The sequence below is a fragment of the Bicyclus anynana genome, chromosome 6 (assembly GCF_947172395.1).
Source record: "Bicyclus anynana chromosome 6, ilBicAnyn1.1, whole genome shotgun sequence".
Lineage (NCBI taxonomy): Eukaryota > Metazoa > Arthropoda > Insecta > Lepidoptera > Nymphalidae > Bicyclus > Bicyclus anynana.
This window is the reverse complement of record NC_069088.1, coordinates 10,991,065-11,009,126: the sequence shown is the minus strand read 5'-3', so window position 1 is coordinate 11,009,126 and position 18,062 is coordinate 10,991,065. Positions and strand designations below refer to the sequence as shown.

Genomic DNA, 18,062 nt, shown 5'->3' with positions numbered 1-18,062 from the left:
ATATTTTGCTACTGTTTGTTCCAAGTACTGCAAATAGTTAATAAATAAATTCAAATCAATTCGCATATTTTATATTAAAATGGATTTCACAGATGCAACTATTGTTTATTTATGGAAAACGTTTGATTTTTCTCGCATTGTAATCTTTTTCATATATACGTGTACAAATAAAAATGGAGGTGTTTGTAATTTTAAATTGAAAACTTTTCAGTAATTTAATTTTTGAAAGTATTATGCAGTACCTACTCGTGCTTCATATCATTCCTTTATTATTAGTAACGTAGTATTTATAGGTATATCTATTTAGGTACATGTATTATACATTATTATCCTTACAATTTATTCCCTTATCCCTATAGAACCGGGAAATACCTTCGCATGAAATAGGGTTTTAGAAATATTTTCTTATTTACAAATAATGAAACCTACGCATGCTAAAAAAATATATATACGTAATAGAAGGCGCGTTTGGAACCCTCGTAACATTAATTTTTTTAAAGTTTTCGACTTTAATAATCACTATATCTCATACCCGTAATCTATTTTATCAACCTAATAAAATAAAAATCAATTTAATTGACCAAATGTAATTTACCTACAGTGTCATATCCACCATAAAACACCGGATGACATTTTTCGATAGAATCTCAATTTCGTATATATTAACTAGAATAATATGTCAAAGATAGTGAATAAACCTGCTGATGTTTCAAAATTACTTGTAAAGTAAGCTTAATTGAAATAAATGAATGTTGACATTGACTTATACTACAGCCTTTCTTGATGAGTACTGTTTACCAACAAACAAATTAAAAATTAGGGTATAAATCACTAGTCATTTCACACTTAATAATAATTATAATTAAATTGTTCTTAAATTTATGAAAATAAATTTGATTAATAAGCTTAGAACAATTAGATATGGTGAATATATTTTATATAACATTTTATAAACAACCCATACATAATTTAAAATAAATAAATTATGAAATGACATGCGTTTTCTACTCATCAAAAACGGCTGTATTATAGGTACCTATATGTAATTCAGCATACAAAGAGTTGAACGATTTTCCAAAATACATCGACATCTGTACAATCTCGATATGTTAGCGAGAATAATTCTCGTCAATAAAACGTTTATTATGCGGGCGTCAGCGCCAACAGCTCAACTCAAGCTGCACTTGCCACGCAAAGAACATTCAATGCAGCGTGAAATAGCCTATTTTCCACATGATTTTATTTATTTATTTCATACCATGTTTACAGTCTAGGCGTTCTGGGGTTCGTTGTGACGGAATCTGAAGACTACCTATTATCTTGGTTTGGTTTTTGTTTTAGTTACCAATTAATTGTTCTGTTTCACTTTGCCACTCACACACTAAGGCGTTAGGCGTTTAATATTATGTTCGGCGCTGGATAAAATATTTGAACCTGTGAGGATCACCTTTTGTCCAGCGCGCATTCTCGCATAAACCTTCAAGGCAATAGTCTAGCAACAATTAAGCGCAATTTTATGATGTCTTATAGCGTAATAATGTTAGACCATTTATGCTTGCCACATTAATCAAATGTGTAAACAAAGACAAGCAAATCAAGAAGTACATATACTCAGAGGCAAAATTATCCGCCCTCTTTAATGTGACGCGGGTATATTAAAGTGGACAGATAATTGTGCCTCTGAGTATTTTTCTTGAATGAGTGTTCATTTACACGAGCGGCAACTGCACAACACTAAGGGTGAAAAGTTGTGGTGGGCAAAGCGTGATTTCTTTATGATAGATACCAAAGGTCAACGCGATTTAATCTCTATAGTTTACTACCATAGCATTAGCTTAAAAGCAGTTTATCTATGTTCTGTGTTAAGAACCCTAGCAATGGTAGGAACATGGCCTGACAAACTGTAAGTTTTTTTAAAGCGACGAAGATCTGGCCATTATAGGCCCAGGCTGTACAGTTTTAAATTGTTTTATTAGAAACGCGGTAGCTCATCTTAAAATCTCTACTGCACACTATCCCTTACCATATACCGAAGCACAAAAGCAGAGTGCAAAACTGAATTAAATTACTTTTAATTCACGTATATTCACGAACTTAAACTATGAATTTAAAATGTACGACTAAGTTCAATGTGTCCCACCAGTTCTTGTTTCGATTGACTATTTATTTATATTCCGAACTCTTTCGCTTACAGCTTAAAGTCTAAATTGAATTGAATTTGGCGAGTGAGATATATCATTTATTCTACACTAAACGGAAACTGATTCATTTCCGATGCATGGTTGGAGCTCTTTGTGAAGTTTGTCGGCTGCGAATCGCTCACGTTTTCAACATTTTGATTGCGACATCAAAACCATTGATATATTGTAGGCCATGTTATGTTATGCTAGTACACGATGGACCATCACCCATCAATTTTTTTAAAGAATATATGCCATATCTTTTAAATATGACCAGTATTCCCTTTCCCCTCCAACTAGTCGAGAAAGACTGTATTAGGTACCACCACCATTCGTTGAGTCCGACCGCTTTACCGTTGAGTTATTGAGACTTTATTGGTAAGATAGTCCTAACGCATTTACACGATGGTGATGTTTACTGTTCATTCGTAGTTGTAATAAGAAGGAGGTGTAAACGATCGTTACTGCGTCCAAATAAATATATTTAGACAAAACACATATCACCAAACGCCCCAAAGTAAACATAGCTTGTGTTATAGATACCAATACTAATATACTCAGAGGATTATCCGCTTACTTTAGTATGACGCAAGTATATTAAAGTGGGTGGATAATGTGCCTCAGAATATATATAATAATACATATTAGTATATTTATTATATAATATAATATAATATTTATTATTATTAACACTAGCCCAATCCGTGCCATAAGCCATCAGACGCCACTAACCCACCCTATGGACCCACTATGATTGGGCATCGTGTAGTAGCCGCATTACGTCGACAACGTTACCAATTTCGTTCACTTAAACATAGATCGGCAATACGGGAAATATAAATCTTTTATAGGAAATAATTCCGTATTCCCAAACGCGCAACCGGCGCACTGTCTTCCAGACTCGGTCGAGAGTTAAGACTACAAAACAGACGCTGACTGGCATCTCCCTGGCGGGCACTTCCCTCAGTCACGTAGCAATCGCGTCTGCAAAATGCAACAATGCATAAGAATTCAATCTTATGTTTGTTTCAGAGCGTTTGCTGCGCTAAACGAGTCAAAATACGGAATAATTTAGTAGCTGTCTCTTGTTTCTCGCCGCTATTTTAGGAATGAAACGTTTTAGGCGTGAACATTTTGAAACAAGAGTTAAAGTTTTGAGTTATTGAATTATTTGGTTGTAATTTTTAACGCAATGTAACTTTATCTACATAAAACATTTTAAACGATCTGAAAGACAACATTATGTTTATATTCGACATCTAAGCCCTTATACGCACGAGAGTTTTTTTAACGGATGTTTAAAAAGCGTTCAAATACAGCAAATGCATTTCCAAGTATTATGTATGTCTTATTCCAAGCTATTATCTTTATTGTGTATTTCATCCATTTCCATCATGTACTTACTTATTATTACGTGATCCATCCATCAATCTATTATTATTATACTTAGGTATACTTATTTAAAATATTAGTAAAGTAGGGTAGTCTTTAGTCATTTTCTAATTACACGAAGTTACACATAGTGAGCTTATACTGGCATCATTACACATGTAAGAAATAATAAATATATTTTTAGCGTTTCTAGCGGACTCAATTCGAATTCTTTCAATAATGCAAAGCTACATCATGAGCAAATCAAAATGTAGTTTTGTATTATTGAAATAATTTTTCGAATAAGTTTCAAAACCTATGCTAACAAACAAACAATCAAGTATTTCCTCTTTATAATATGAGTAGGTAGGTACCTTTACGGTTGCCCAATGTCCATAGATAAAGGCCAACGTTTCAAATTTAAGCTATTCATAGATTTGATACAATGTACGAGCCGACCCAGGTGTTGTTTTCGGCGGTAAAGTTACTTTAAGCCGCTCTGAGCTATAGGTTCACTCAGCTCGTAGGCTTCTAAGCTCGGTTAATGTTATCCCCCACTACGGCGAGCAATGAAAAACTCATTAGTCGAAATAACTGACCTTCTCTATTCCAAATAATGATGTCAACACTCACCATATAATTTGGGCTATTTCAACTTTTTCGAAATTATTGTTGTGTTGAATATCTAAAACATTCATTATAGGAACAGTTGGAATTTGTAAGTATAATAAATAATGAATTCGTATTCATAATTAGTTACGTAGGTAGTAGTCAAAATGTAGATAGTGAAACAAAAAATGTTTACACTCATTTTAAAATGATTACTGATCCAAACTGAATTGATCGGTTCAGTTTGGATCGTGCCGCGTTGTAAGAACCAGCTTATGACTAAGGGCCCCGTATGGGTTCGAAAGTAGTCGGGCATGCTCCGACCTTTCATGTGAGTTTTAACCATGTTTCATAATCAATTAATATGAATAACACTCACGATAGTTTAAATACTAAAGTTTCCACTATAGTGTAGGTACAGGTAGTAGAGACAAATTATAGCCTATGACACTCACAAATAACGTAGCTTTCTATTAGTAGGTAAAAGAATTTTCTGAATTGGTTTGGAAGATCGAAAGATTACCCCTTATAAACTCACACTTTTTACCTTTCATATTAGTATAGAACTATAGACAAATGAAATAAATTTGCAGTGCAATGTAAACATACTCTTTTCCTGTATTATTAATAAAAAGTTAGGCGTACACCAAAAGTCCCTACAAAAACTTTTACTCGAAACATTATTATGAACTGAAATGAACGTGAACGTAGTGCGCGAGGTAAAAGTTTGTTGAGTAGCATTAAAAGATTAAAAGTCGACAGTTCGCTCAAGCTGTATCGAATCGAAACCCGGGAACGATATCTCGGGAGTCGACTGCGACATATATTTGCAATGCAGCCCGCGCGTCCGTAGCCAACTTCGCCTGGCGAATGCAAAAATTTAAATTAAAAGCATAAATCAGGCATGTATCGAGTAAGTTCGAGATTGGTATACATTTCAACTGCACGCTTTGGGATACGTACTTTAAAAGATATCGCTTTCCTATTTGGTTATTTTTACTCATTTTTGTGTTGCTCAGTTCTAGATATTTTAGGGACATGTTTTTCATTTTTCTGCGAATAACACCTATGTAGTTTTTTCTATCTTTGGTATTGCAAACTTAAGCTGATCCCTTTATAAATATTGCTCTAGGATGGTTTGAAGTAACGCAATTTAGTTATTTTGCTCTTTGGCTAACTGCATTAGATACTTACAATAACTATCAGCTACTGCAGCCACGTATCAGATAAAGTTTTAAATATGTTTACCTAACCTAATATATATATGTTCTTTAGTGGATATTGTTTTTGAATAGAAGAAGATAAAAATGAATCACGAAATGTCTGCAAATATACTCGAGTGGGGTCTCAAATGAAAGCGCACTGAAAGAGATTTTTTTTTTTTATTATTTACAAGTTAGCCCTTCACTACAATCTCATCTGATGGTAAGTGATGATGCAGTCTAAGATGGAAGCGGGCTAACTTGTTAGGAGGAGGATGAAAATCCACGCTCCTTTCGGTTTCTACACGGCATCGTACCGGAACGCTAAATCGCTTGGCGGTACGTCTTTGCCGGTAGGGTGGTAACAAGCCTGCCACCAGCCAGACCTGGACAAATTAAGAAAATCTCAATCTGCCCAGCCGGGGATCGAACCCAGGACCTCCGTTTTGTAAATCCACCGCGCATACCACTGCGCCACGGAGGCCGTCAAAAATATTGATCGAGAGTGTGTAATTTCTTGATCTTCCGGGGTTTTTCAAAATTTTCATTTTAAATACTTTCTGTAGCAGCAATGACAAATATTTACAAAAATAAAGCCCTTAAGTTTACCGCTTTATCGAATTAATTTAACTTAACATTATATTGGTATTCTGACAATTTAATTGGGGAATTAATAAATATTACATTTCATTAAAATTGCCGTTGTATATTAAAATAATTATCCGGCATCCTTAAAGTGAGAATATTTCGTTAGAATTCTCAGATAATTACGGCATAAGAATTTCATTTTAAGTATTTTTGAATTAATTGCTCCGAAATATTATGAGTATCATAATTCTATAATCTTAATTAAGAGAACTCCAGAACACTCAAATTAGAAATTTTAATCTCTTGAAAATCCGTCTCTTGCGAGTTGGTGAAGCTCGTGGAGTCGGAATATTTATGTTTTCGAGGTAAAAATTATTCGCATTTTCGTATTTTTCTGAGTTGAAGGATGAGCCGGTGGAAGTTTCGATAAGCTTTATGAAATAACAAAATTTATTAACACCGTAAACCTTGTTCGAATATAATATTACGTTTAACCATCATTGTTTTGATCGGCTTGCTTAATCTTTTCTCCTATTTGATGTAGTGCTTTGCCTATGTTGCTTCGTATCGTTATGTGCTAGGTTCAAGTTTTAGGTCAGGCTTGGCTGGCTTTCTTTTTTCCGAGAAATTTCAATAGCAGCCAGGAGTTAGCAAGTTTTTTTTTATTTACAAGTTAGCCCTTGACTACAATCTCACCTGATGGTAAGTGATGATGTAGTCATAGATGGAAGCGGGCTAACTTGTTAAGAAGAGGATGAAAAGCCACACCCCTTTCGGTATCTACACGGCATCGTACCAGAACGCTTAATCGCTTGGCGGTACGTCTTTGCCGGTAGGATGGTAACTAGCCACGGCCGAAGCCTCCCACCAGCCAGACCTGGACCAACTAAGAAAATCTTAATCTGCCCAGCCGGGAATCGAACCCAGGACCTCCGTTTTGTAAATCCACCGCGCATACCACTGCGCCACGGAGGCCGTCAATCTCTTCTGATGGTAAGTGATGATGCAGTCTTAGATGGAAGCGAACTATCTTGTTAGGAGGAGGATGAAAATTGGGATTTTTCTTACAAGGAAAATCTTAATAGCAGCCTGGAGTTAGGAAGTTGGCGGTGTTAGTACACCCCCGTAGAGCACGTAAAGCCGTCGTACACTTGTGCACTATAATATCTCCTACGTTCATGGTTAATTTCACCATCAGATTAGCCGACGTGACCGAAAAGTCGGGCGGGAGCATATTATCATATTATTATTAAATACACTCATTGCGATGAAAAATTAAAGTATTCTGAAACAAAAAGACGAAATTTTGTATTGTCTCACTCAGAAATAAAAAGGCAGCGATAAGGACATTATAACGATTTGTGAGCAATTGAAGTGTAGCAAGCGACGCGTCAAGGAAAACGTTTTGTTTCAAAAGACCGCTTTCACGCTCCATTGGCTTATTTATTTCATTATGATTGATTCGCTTAAATAAAACTGGAAAAGGAATGGTGGAGAAATAAAAAATCTTTTGGAATCTTTTTTGATGTATACCTAACTATATTTATTTCACAATCTTTTTGTTTGTCTTTTAACATTGACTGGCGACTGTTATTGTTTTATGAAGCACAAAGAACAGAAATATATGTTATCCAGACTGGACTAACGTAGCGCAAAATATAATAATAATCAGTGTCATGACCGAAAAAACACTTTTTAACAAAAAAATTCAACCGACTTCAAAATGACAAAAATAAACTAAAAAGCGATTAGCGTAAGTATTAAACGAATTACTGTTGGTATAAGCGTAGAAATATCCCTTTAACCTCAATAGTTCTGTGGTTAAAATGCCAGACTTATAGATGCCTTGCCTTGCATCATGCCTTGATTCTTGACCGTTACACACTTTTTTCTTAGTTAGGCTAATATTCTCGATAAAAAAATCGTAGTGCTTGTTTGTTAATTATGGTCTTCTGTAATATAAATAACAACAAGTCGATAATTAAAAAAACTAAACAACCAGAAAGCCTAACCTAGTCATCCGCCTTGCGTATTTTGTATAGCGATTAATGAATAACAATTTTTCTAATTGTAGGTTTTTTTTATATCGCCATAATTTACCATTTTGAGATCACTCTTGATGAGCCTTTGAATTTGATACCCATATCGCAATATTTTTTAAAAATAATATGTTTAATAAAAATATTTTTTTTTTACCTCGAGTCTATAGCGACTTACAGTCGTCGTGTTAGTTTTTTTTAACTTCACCTATCTTAGGACACTTGCTTTATTAATACGAATCTAACGATATCTTAATTACGTTAATCTGTTTAGCGCTTTGAAGGATATGAGGTAATAAAGAATATTACATACATACATACAAGATACGCGCGAAAAACATAACCCTTCTTGCAGTCGTGTAAAAAAGATGAGATGAGATATTTCAACGTACTTTAACACTGCATTTGTTTTACTGCCGCGTATATTGTAAAATTAAACATTTTGTTGTGACGTTGTAAATTTTTTCCGCTTTGTTAAATCTATGCAAATTGTATTAAGACAAGTGGCGCAAGAAATGTAAAGCTACGTTCATAATGAGAGCAGAGTTAATTAGACTCGGTTTGATTGTAGCTGTGAGCGGCGTCAGCTGGGAGGAATGGTGGACCTACGACGGCATTTCAGGTGAGATTTCATAATCATTTGGATGTGAATATACTTGTTTCGTAGTGCATTTGCTTGCTTGTATTGTTATTAAATATAGACCGAAAATTCAAGTTAAATCAACGAAACTTCATTTACAAATTATAGCGAGAACATTGTATGCTAATTATAATTAAACTGTGAGATAAAATTATGCAGTAAGCTGTTAAAATCCATGTGTAATATTTTTTTTTATAATTTATTAATATTTAGCACTTTATCAAAAATATTTTAGTTTTAAGTTGTAGGGAGCTTTTTGTGACAGATCTAGAGTTCTGTGGAACTATTTCAAAATTTAAATTAAAATTCAAAATTCATTTATTTCAATTAGGCTTATTTTATAGGGACTATTGAAACGTCAAGTTATGTTACGGTGGTAAGAAAAGTCGAAAACTATTAAAGTCACGAGCGCTTTAAAGAGCTTCTACTATTCGAATCGCCTTGGTGGTATTCCGGTCTAAAAATGATGGTGTTGTTGAAATTAGAGACAATATTAGGCTTTAAGAAACCGTAGATTTTTTAATGTAAACTGTTGCTTTCATAAAGACAATAGTTTTCTATCAGGTAAGTAAGTCTTAACGTCAGGTAGATAAGCCAGCCAGAGATAAATCAGGAATCATCTGGTGTCAATTTGAGACTTAACGTATTGAAACGAATTTTTAATGCGTAATTGTATATTGCCGGTGGAAATCTCAATGCGATGACCTACCGCAAATCCGCAAATATTTCGATTGCGCACCGTATCAATTCCTCTGGGCCGATAACATTTTTGCCAGTTTACGTGACATGAAATTTATACGAGCGATTTATCTTGCATTCATATTGCGTTACTGGCAAAATTGTGAGGTGTGTTATCGTATCATTCGGGTTCAGATATTTCATACGGTCTTACTGAATTTTATCGTTCGAATTTCGACGTGAAATTCTGGTTTCCACTTATGCCTTTTTATCCGTAGTACCTATGCTTTTTTATAAGTAGAGTAAGATAGTTATCTTGTGTACTTGTTAACTTATGTTTATTTATTTATTTCAAGGGCAAATAAAAAAGTTAAATGAAAAAGTAAAAAAAAAGTTAAAATTAAAAGTCAAACGAGAATTTTTAATTAAAATAAACTAAGGGACACAACGAATTCTCCGTGGTTTGCGATTCCGATTTAATGAAGCTACGAGAAAAACATACATACAAAAAAAAATAGACTCATATTGAGAACTTCCTCCTTTTTTTGTAGTCGGTTAAAAAGATGATAAACATACTGAAAATGTTTGTTTTTTTCTGGTTTAAATCATATCTTTTGAAATGGTAACATTTCCATGCAAAAAGCTTTTATAATATGTATATTAACATGTATAAATAAAGAAAAATATATCTGTATAATGTACTGCCAGACATGGTAAAGTTCTCATACTTCACTCGCGAGCACTCTAAGCGATACATACATATAGCTCGCGTGATGTGTATTTTTATATAGAGTGTTTTTTTAATTAACCAGGTACTAAATACCTAGTTAATTGAAAAAAATACGCTCTCTAGTTGACTTAATAATTTTACAAGACTAAAGTCTTGTAAAATTATTAAGTTAGCTAATTAATTCTATAGGAGATACGGATCATAAATATTGAAACCCCAAGGAGTTTAATCTTTTGCTAATCAAATAAGAGGCGTTAAAAATTTATCCAACATTATCAGTAAATGACTTCCGACCTATACCTTTTCTATTTGACGATATCGATACGACTTCGATACGATACGATATACAAAACTTGTAGTTTACGTAAACAAGAGCTACAAGTCAGAGAATACTAATTATAGGAAATATATTATATTTGCCACTTTCATGTGTAAATATTACATTCTACAGATTTAGTTTAATATTGGGTTTAATAAAGCAAGAAAATAACAAATTTATTACGTTTAATCCCACCTGGACTTGACTACTTGAGTACTTGGAGAGGAAAGGGGCATTATAGTAGGTACCTATTGTAAAACAAGACTAAATACTCGGTCATATCGAATGACTATGTATTTGCGGCGCTTGTTTTTGAGACTTTAGGCCCATGGTCAACAGATACAAAATTTTTTTTCAATGCTATGTCTGACAAATTGGTCCATGCGTCAGGTGACCCAAGAGCTGGCGCTTATTTGGCTCAAATGTTAAGCCTTGCCATCCAGAGGTAATAGAGGTACCTAATAGTGCCAGCGTATTGGGTCTCTGGGTGAACAATTAGATGGTGTTTATTTCTTATAATTATTTTATTTATTATAAATTTAAATTTAATTTACTGTTAATTCTTAGTTTTAATTTAGTTTAATTCATATGTTGTTCTTGGAAGTAATTAATAAAGTTATTTATTCACAAGACCAAACCATTGTTACTTTTAATATATTTAAAAAAAAAACAACAATTTATAAAATGTGGTGTTTGAAATTTGCTTCATAAAGGCTTTAGCGTCCGTTTTTAATATGTGGAAATATTTTGTGACGTCACGGGAACAAATACTGGTATCTGGTAGGTATCATAAAAATGTCCACGTTATTTTCGGTCGTATAATGTAAAAGTAAGCGTTGTTGCGTGCTCTCAACCCTCATCCCTTCTAATATTCAAGCCCATTAGTAATCGTTCTTACGATACTTTGCTTCCTCTTTTTTTACGGTCCCCGTGGTATGAATATTGTTTTCCCACTTAATGGATGTTTTCTTATATTTTTAATTAACGCTACGTTGTAATATTTTTATGGTAAATAATTAATTATTATTAGAGAGTTCATTTACAAAAGCTTTTATAAATACTTTTATTAAAAGATAAAAAAAAATATCTAAAAGAAAAATTTATTTATGGAATAAAAGTCTCTAAACAGAAACGGTAATTGTTACCCACGCAGTTTTAAAAATAAATATCAAACGAGACAGTAGCTTACGTAGGTAATACTTAAAAATAGATTAGGAGGCGTAGGTAGCACTTTGCGTCTTTTCACCTTAATACTGTGGTGGGAGCTGGTTCTGACGTAATTGCAGTTTTTATTTCATGCTAAACGGTGCCAAAAAAGTATTTACAATAAGGCAAGTTCACACATTCCCCCATAAAGTAGGCGTGACCACAACCACTGCGCTGGCTTTAACCGTGCAATTTTAAAGGCCGTAAATAATAAAAACGTGAACGCTATCCAAAGCGCTTTGGCTTCTTTCTGGCTGTATTCTCCATATTGAAATACCGAATGTAGACGTTAACCCAATTTGGCCTTTCCAGCTTTGAGCATTTTCATGTAACACGACAGCGAACAAAAATTGGTGGGTGTTCTGCCTCTCTGGTCATATAAATTCTGCATTCGATGCTACCATAAACTATAGTAGCGTAGGCTTTACAGTAGGTTTATGTAGGCATTGCTAGAAACTTGGGGATTTACCCTGATACCAGGGGTAGATTTTATTATAGCCTGTAGCTCAAAACCTACGCTCTTTCATTAAATTTAAAAGGTTCTAGACAATCATAGAGTAATCTAGTTATAAATGAGCTAATGTATCAGTGATTCAAATAAAAAAAAAAATAACAAATTGTTGAGTTGTTATCTTTGTGATCACCATTATAGCAGCCAATGGACGTCCACTGCAGAACATAGGCATTTAGTAGGGACTTCCAAACATCATGATTCTAAACCGCTTGCATCCAACGAATCCCTGTGACTCGCGTGATGTTATCAGTCCACCTGGAGGTGAGTTGAAGAACACTGTATTTTCTAGTACGGGGTCGCCATTCCAGCACATTGGCACCCCAACGTCCATCGGATCTTCGAACTATTGCCCCGCGCATTGCCACTTCAGCTTCTCGACTCGTTAAGCTATGTCGGTGACTTGGGTTCTTCTGCGGATTTCCTCATTTCTGATTCGATCATGCAGATCAGCTGTTATGGTCACAGTAATTAAATACTTAACGATACTACATAATGTATACGTAAGTGTTTTATATTAAGCAATTTGGGGTTTCAAGTCTCCAATTGTTAACGCTTACGGCCTTATTAATAAATTTGAAAATTTGATTTACCTTTGAATTTGACCTCAAATTCCTTTACAGTAAATTGAACGTTAGACAGTAGAGATTAGGTCTTCTTAGTTTGAAGAAAATTGAGGTTTAAATCTTATCTATGATAATTTATTTATTTGCATTAAACATGTGTTACAAAGATTGGAAAAAATATACATACATTTAGATCCGAACACAGTTTGCCTTACTTTATTTTTTACTTATGATTATAGGGTTTTATGTATTTAAAAAAACAGTAGGTAAGCAAATAGTTTCATAGCGTGCTCATAAAGTAAGCAGTGTAGCGGCTTACCCAATACCCATGCAATTTTCAAGGCCATAAATAATAAGAAACATGAACGCTATCCAAAGCTTTGTCCACTTTTCCACAGCTTTCTCAATATTGAAGCAGTAAATCGGAATGTTAACTGGCTTTAATCCCGTGGATTTTTTAATAAAGTATTTGCCATGTCCCTTTCCCTTCCGATTTTAGAAATCTCTTTTACTAGGAGTGGTAATGCATAAAAGTCCAACGGGCGGGGATCCTACTTTTGATAAAGAGCTCTCGAAAATCCAGCCCTATAATGGACGATTAAAAAAAATAGTAATTCGATAACTATATATTTATTTAAATTAAACGGCACACAATGGATTCGCTACGATTTTATAGTACGCGTCAAACTTTGAGTGCGGTCTCACATTGCAATACGCCAAACCGTAGGATTATTTTGTAACGATGTTTTTATAACTCGCTAGTTCGAGTTTCGAATTCACCACTATCTCTCTATGTCTAACATAGTATAAGTTGAGAAAGATATATAGAATTCAGAACTCGCACTTGCGAGTTATTTAAAACATTTACAGATTAACACTCCTGATGAGCTAAGTGTTATAAGAAGTGAAGTGAAGTGACTTGAAGCTTGGCGTATACTGTGATCGAGGTCAAGCTTATTCCTTATAAAAAAACCTCCCACATCTTTATCCGTGCTGCTGACTTGAGAGTTAACTTGATATGATGTGGCTGGTGTAAAGCGAAAATGTGTATGTGGGTTTATCGGCATCAATACCCTTAGACCGGAACACAGCAATGCTGTTTAGCAGTAAAAATCAGCATGGTAGTAGTACTTTCCCGGTAGAGTTCTGTCACAAAAAGTTTTACTACTATTACATCATTGTGCATATGTTCTAAAAGACTGCTTACTGGACGACTTATTGACGTTATGGAGGCGTTCTAATTATAATTTTGGACTTAACTGATTAATCGTTACCCGATACCGTTGTTCTAATTAATTTATTAATGAGGCATTTCTCGTCCCAGGGCCGGCGTTCTGGGGGCTGATCAACCCCGAGTGGTCGCTATGCAACAAGGGGCGGCGGCAGTCCCCCGTCAACTTGGAGCCAGAGAAACTACTGTTCGATCCAAACCTACGATTTTTGCACATAGATAAGCATAGAGTACGTAAATTTGTTTATTTATTTTTCTTAGTGGAAGTTGATATTGATTATGATAATATTTAGCTTTTGCTAAAATTACAATAAATATCGCTTGTAATAAAATTACACGACAAAAATACCATTATGCTATAAATATTTTAAATTGGTTAAAATAGTGCAAGGAAGTAAGAAGCTTTTTATATTAAGAGTAAAAATAAACAATGTCCTATCGCGTTGGGGTTATAGCGACCTTTGTTAGGTACCTACTTGCAATCTATGTACCCACCTGAAATGTTGTAAGTTCGGGATTTTCACAAAAACCATATATATTAGATAGGTAGAAAAAATATTTTAATGGAAAGGAGATGGTCCAAAATTGGAGCTCAGGATCAGTCATTGTACCCTGGCGGAAATAAAAGAAAATAATTATTTAAACTATTTTTGATTATAAAAATCTACGAATTTCCTCTACTTCTTTCGAAATAATATTCATTCTCTCCCAATAAATGCAATACCATTATGAGTAATAATGGCGGATTGATGACGTTTTCAATGCAGTAGTCGTTTTGACGTTTGCTCTCAATTGTCATGTCATAGTTTCTCTAAGGGCGCCATCTTGATATAACTCAAAAACTTGCGTTTTAATTTTATTTCTTCTTATTTAGTTAGATTTATTCAGTTATTTAGATTTTAATAAAATTCTTGTATTTTTTAAATTTTAATGATTCGGGGTACAAGAGTGGACCGGAAATGAGCCATCTCCTTTAGGTATTTAAATTGCATATTAATCAGGTATTTACTTTGAAGGGTGTATATCCTTGAAAATTACTTTTGAATATCTCCTTTGTTATATATAAAATATTGTGAGAATAAGGTTATTGAATTAATGTAATCCTTTGTTCCAGATAAATGGTCTAATAAGTAACACCGGTCACTCAGTAATCTTCACAGTGGAGAACGAGACCCGCCACCACATCAACATAACGGGGGGCCCTCTCTCATACAAGTACCAGTTCCATGAGATCCACATACACTATGGGCTTCACGATCAGTTCGGATCGGAGCACGCCATCAATGGCTACTCATTCCCTGCTGAGGTTAGTGCTATGAATTTATAGTATTAAACTTAATCTGACTAATGTTTAATATGTTGTAAGGGGAAATGGCGACCCTGCACTAGAAAGCGCAGTGTTGGTCGACCCTCCACTAGGTAGACTGTCGACATCAAGCGAGTCGCAGGAATTCGCATGATGTCGACTTTTTTTCTGCATTCTGATTCTGATTGATTCTGCATGGATGGATGCAGGCGGCTCAGCATTGTGATGTTTGGAAGTCCCTACAAAAGTCCTATGGGCTGCCGTGGACGTCAAATTTATGATAGATAGGTTCGAGGTTTACTACAATAATTAAGCGATGGAAAGCATTAAATTGTGGAGCGGTGTGTATTCCAATAATCATTATAACCAACATTTACAGACTCAAAAACTAGTAAACTATATCAGGCAAAAAAGTAAACTTACAAAGCAATTATACCGGTATAAATTTATACTTGTGCATAAATATACATAACAGGTAGTATGTACCTATATAATAGTTGTAAATGTTTGCATTCGTGAGCTGCAATCAATTAGTGAGCATCTCTCCCCCTTGTTTACTGAGTGAAACTTAGACGTGACTGCAATACTGCAACGAATATCTAGTTACTAATTATATTACTACTTAGACACCGTTATATTGTCTCTGTCTGCTATTTATCCCAAGTTCATCATTATATCTTGGATGTCTTAAACTGAATGGGTAAAGCCTCAAAAATACTGTATTGGTTTCGTGGTGACGAATCAGACCAATGAAGCATCAATCAAAATATAATATCAATAGAGATCAAGTTTCACGAGTTAATATCGATATTTATTACAAAATTTCCTCTTCTCTTATTGTAAAAATTCTCTAACACCGATAGTTTTGGAGTAATTTAATGTAGACCCCCATTAATAAAATCTTTATTGGTTACAATTTTTGCAAATATTTATGTGCGGGTATGAAATTTTAATCAGTATCAGTATTTAACATCGTTTCCGAGATGCTGACAAGACTATAATCGTAATAATCACTTTCAGTATTTTAACACTGTTTCCGAAATGCTGACAAGACTATATTGTATAAATCGTAATAATTATTCCAATAGTTTCAAACGTAATGGTTGTAATGTAGATTTCTCAATACTTTTCTCAAAACTTTCACTAGTTGAGGTAAAAGACCTCAACTAGTGAAAATTTAATCTGGTTTATACCTTCTAGGTCTACCAGCCACCTCTTTACCTCGCTGATTGGCTAAGAATTAAGTAAAAAAAACTAAAGTTTACATAATAGGAGAAAATACTTTATTTTTATATATTTCTTCTAATGAACATTTGCCATGTTTTTAAATATGACCAATACCTGTTCCCTTTGTTCCTGTGTGTATTGTATATTGTCATTAAATTATTCAAAGTGTATGTGTTACAAACAACAAACAACAATACTAAGTTCTTTATTTGTAATAACAATGCAATTAATTTAAAGCAAAGCGCGAAGCATTGTGCTAGTCGCTCGGAGTACTCGTACTATCTTACATGTCGACTACTCGTAAATTACCTCACAAGTTAACAAAGTTAAACAACAGTTCAGTACTTACGTCTGAGTTAATTTACAAATTTGTTACACGAACCCATATAAAATACATTATCGCAGATTTTTCCTATGAAGTTGCCGAGGGGTAACAGATGTTTCACACATAGGCTGTACCCCTGAGGCGCCCAAATCCCTAATGTAATCCCAAAGAACGACTGCGAACCAACTCAAGCGTGCCTCCTGTTTATTTATGTGACAAATTCTTACGCAGTCGCGTTTTATCCAAAATCATGTGTTTATTCTTGGCCGGATTTGTTTTTATTTATGTTTGTCAGAACAATTTATTTTGAAGTCGTTGGTTGAATAAGAGTTTTCAGAAACGCGTTATAATTCTCACCATACTTATTAATACTCTAATAAATTAATATTAATACTATAAAGACGAAAGTCTGTATATCTGTACCTCTTAGTAAATCATTTAATGTAACTTAATAACATTTAATTTTCCAAGTTAAATTTATAAAAATGGGTGAATAAATCACGATAAATATTGTAATTATTAAGAGATTCTGAAATTTCATCAGATGTTAAAAATATTAAATATTTTGAAATATTTTGAAAATTTTTGGTATAAATCATGAACCAATTTATTGTAAATTTTCAATTATAAGTATAGCCTATATTATTTAGAAAGTTACAAATAATTGTTTGTTACAGATTCAAATATTCGGTTTCAATTCACAACTATATTCAAACTTCTCAGAAGCTCTTCACAAAGCTCAAGGAATCGTCTCAATTTCTTTACTGCTACAAGTAAGTACGTCATTATTTACTAATTAATAACATCATTATACATCTTACTTGTTCGTTTAAAATGCTTTGATATCATAATTATGAATTTCACATCTAGATTTTAATTGTTTTTTATCTAGAAAATAACTAAAATATATGTAATTTGATGTCCGTTAGTTTAGCTAAAACTCAAAAAACGTTTGTTCGATTTCAATATTTTATAAAATTAGGGAACGAAACAGTTGAAACACACAAAAATCTAAGTTGTTATTTTATAATATGTACGTTATATTAGATATTTCAGCTACACACACACACACACACAGACAGTTCAGCTATTAGTGTTCTTATAGGTATGTAGAAAATTAATGGATCTATCTTTCATGTTTGAATAGATTCAGGGTGATAGTTATCGGTGAATTGTTATAAACGAAGCCACACCTATCCGTAACCTCCCCAAAATAGTGGTAGTTAATTAAGTAAATTGGTATTTTTGCTCGGCGTTGGATTAGCCAAAGCTATTAGTTCAAATTAGCAGCTGTCTGAACCGTGATAGGAAAATATTATGTATTTCTTTTTTGT

The 18,062-nt window shown here is 33.8% G+C and overlaps 1 protein-coding gene across 2 annotated transcripts in view; it reads left to right on the top strand.

Annotated features, from left to right (window-relative positions):
• The window catches only part of LOC112058471 (carbonic anhydrase-related protein 10), a 49,468-nt gene that overhangs the window by 18,721 nt on the left and 12,685 nt on the right, over nt 1-18,062 (top strand). The window contains exons 3-6 of one of the 2 annotated variants that reach the window (XM_024099323.2): nt 8,561-8,611; nt 13,964-14,100; nt 14,985-15,176; nt 17,406-17,501. In XM_024099323.2, coding sequence (XP_023955091.1) covers nt 8,561-8,611; nt 13,964-14,100; nt 14,985-15,176; nt 17,406-17,501 — 476 coding nt within the window. The remainder of the gene's footprint in view (nt 1-8,560; nt 8,612-13,963; nt 14,101-14,984; nt 15,177-17,405; nt 17,502-18,062) is intronic. The other variant, XM_024099324.2, reaches the window with a different exon arrangement.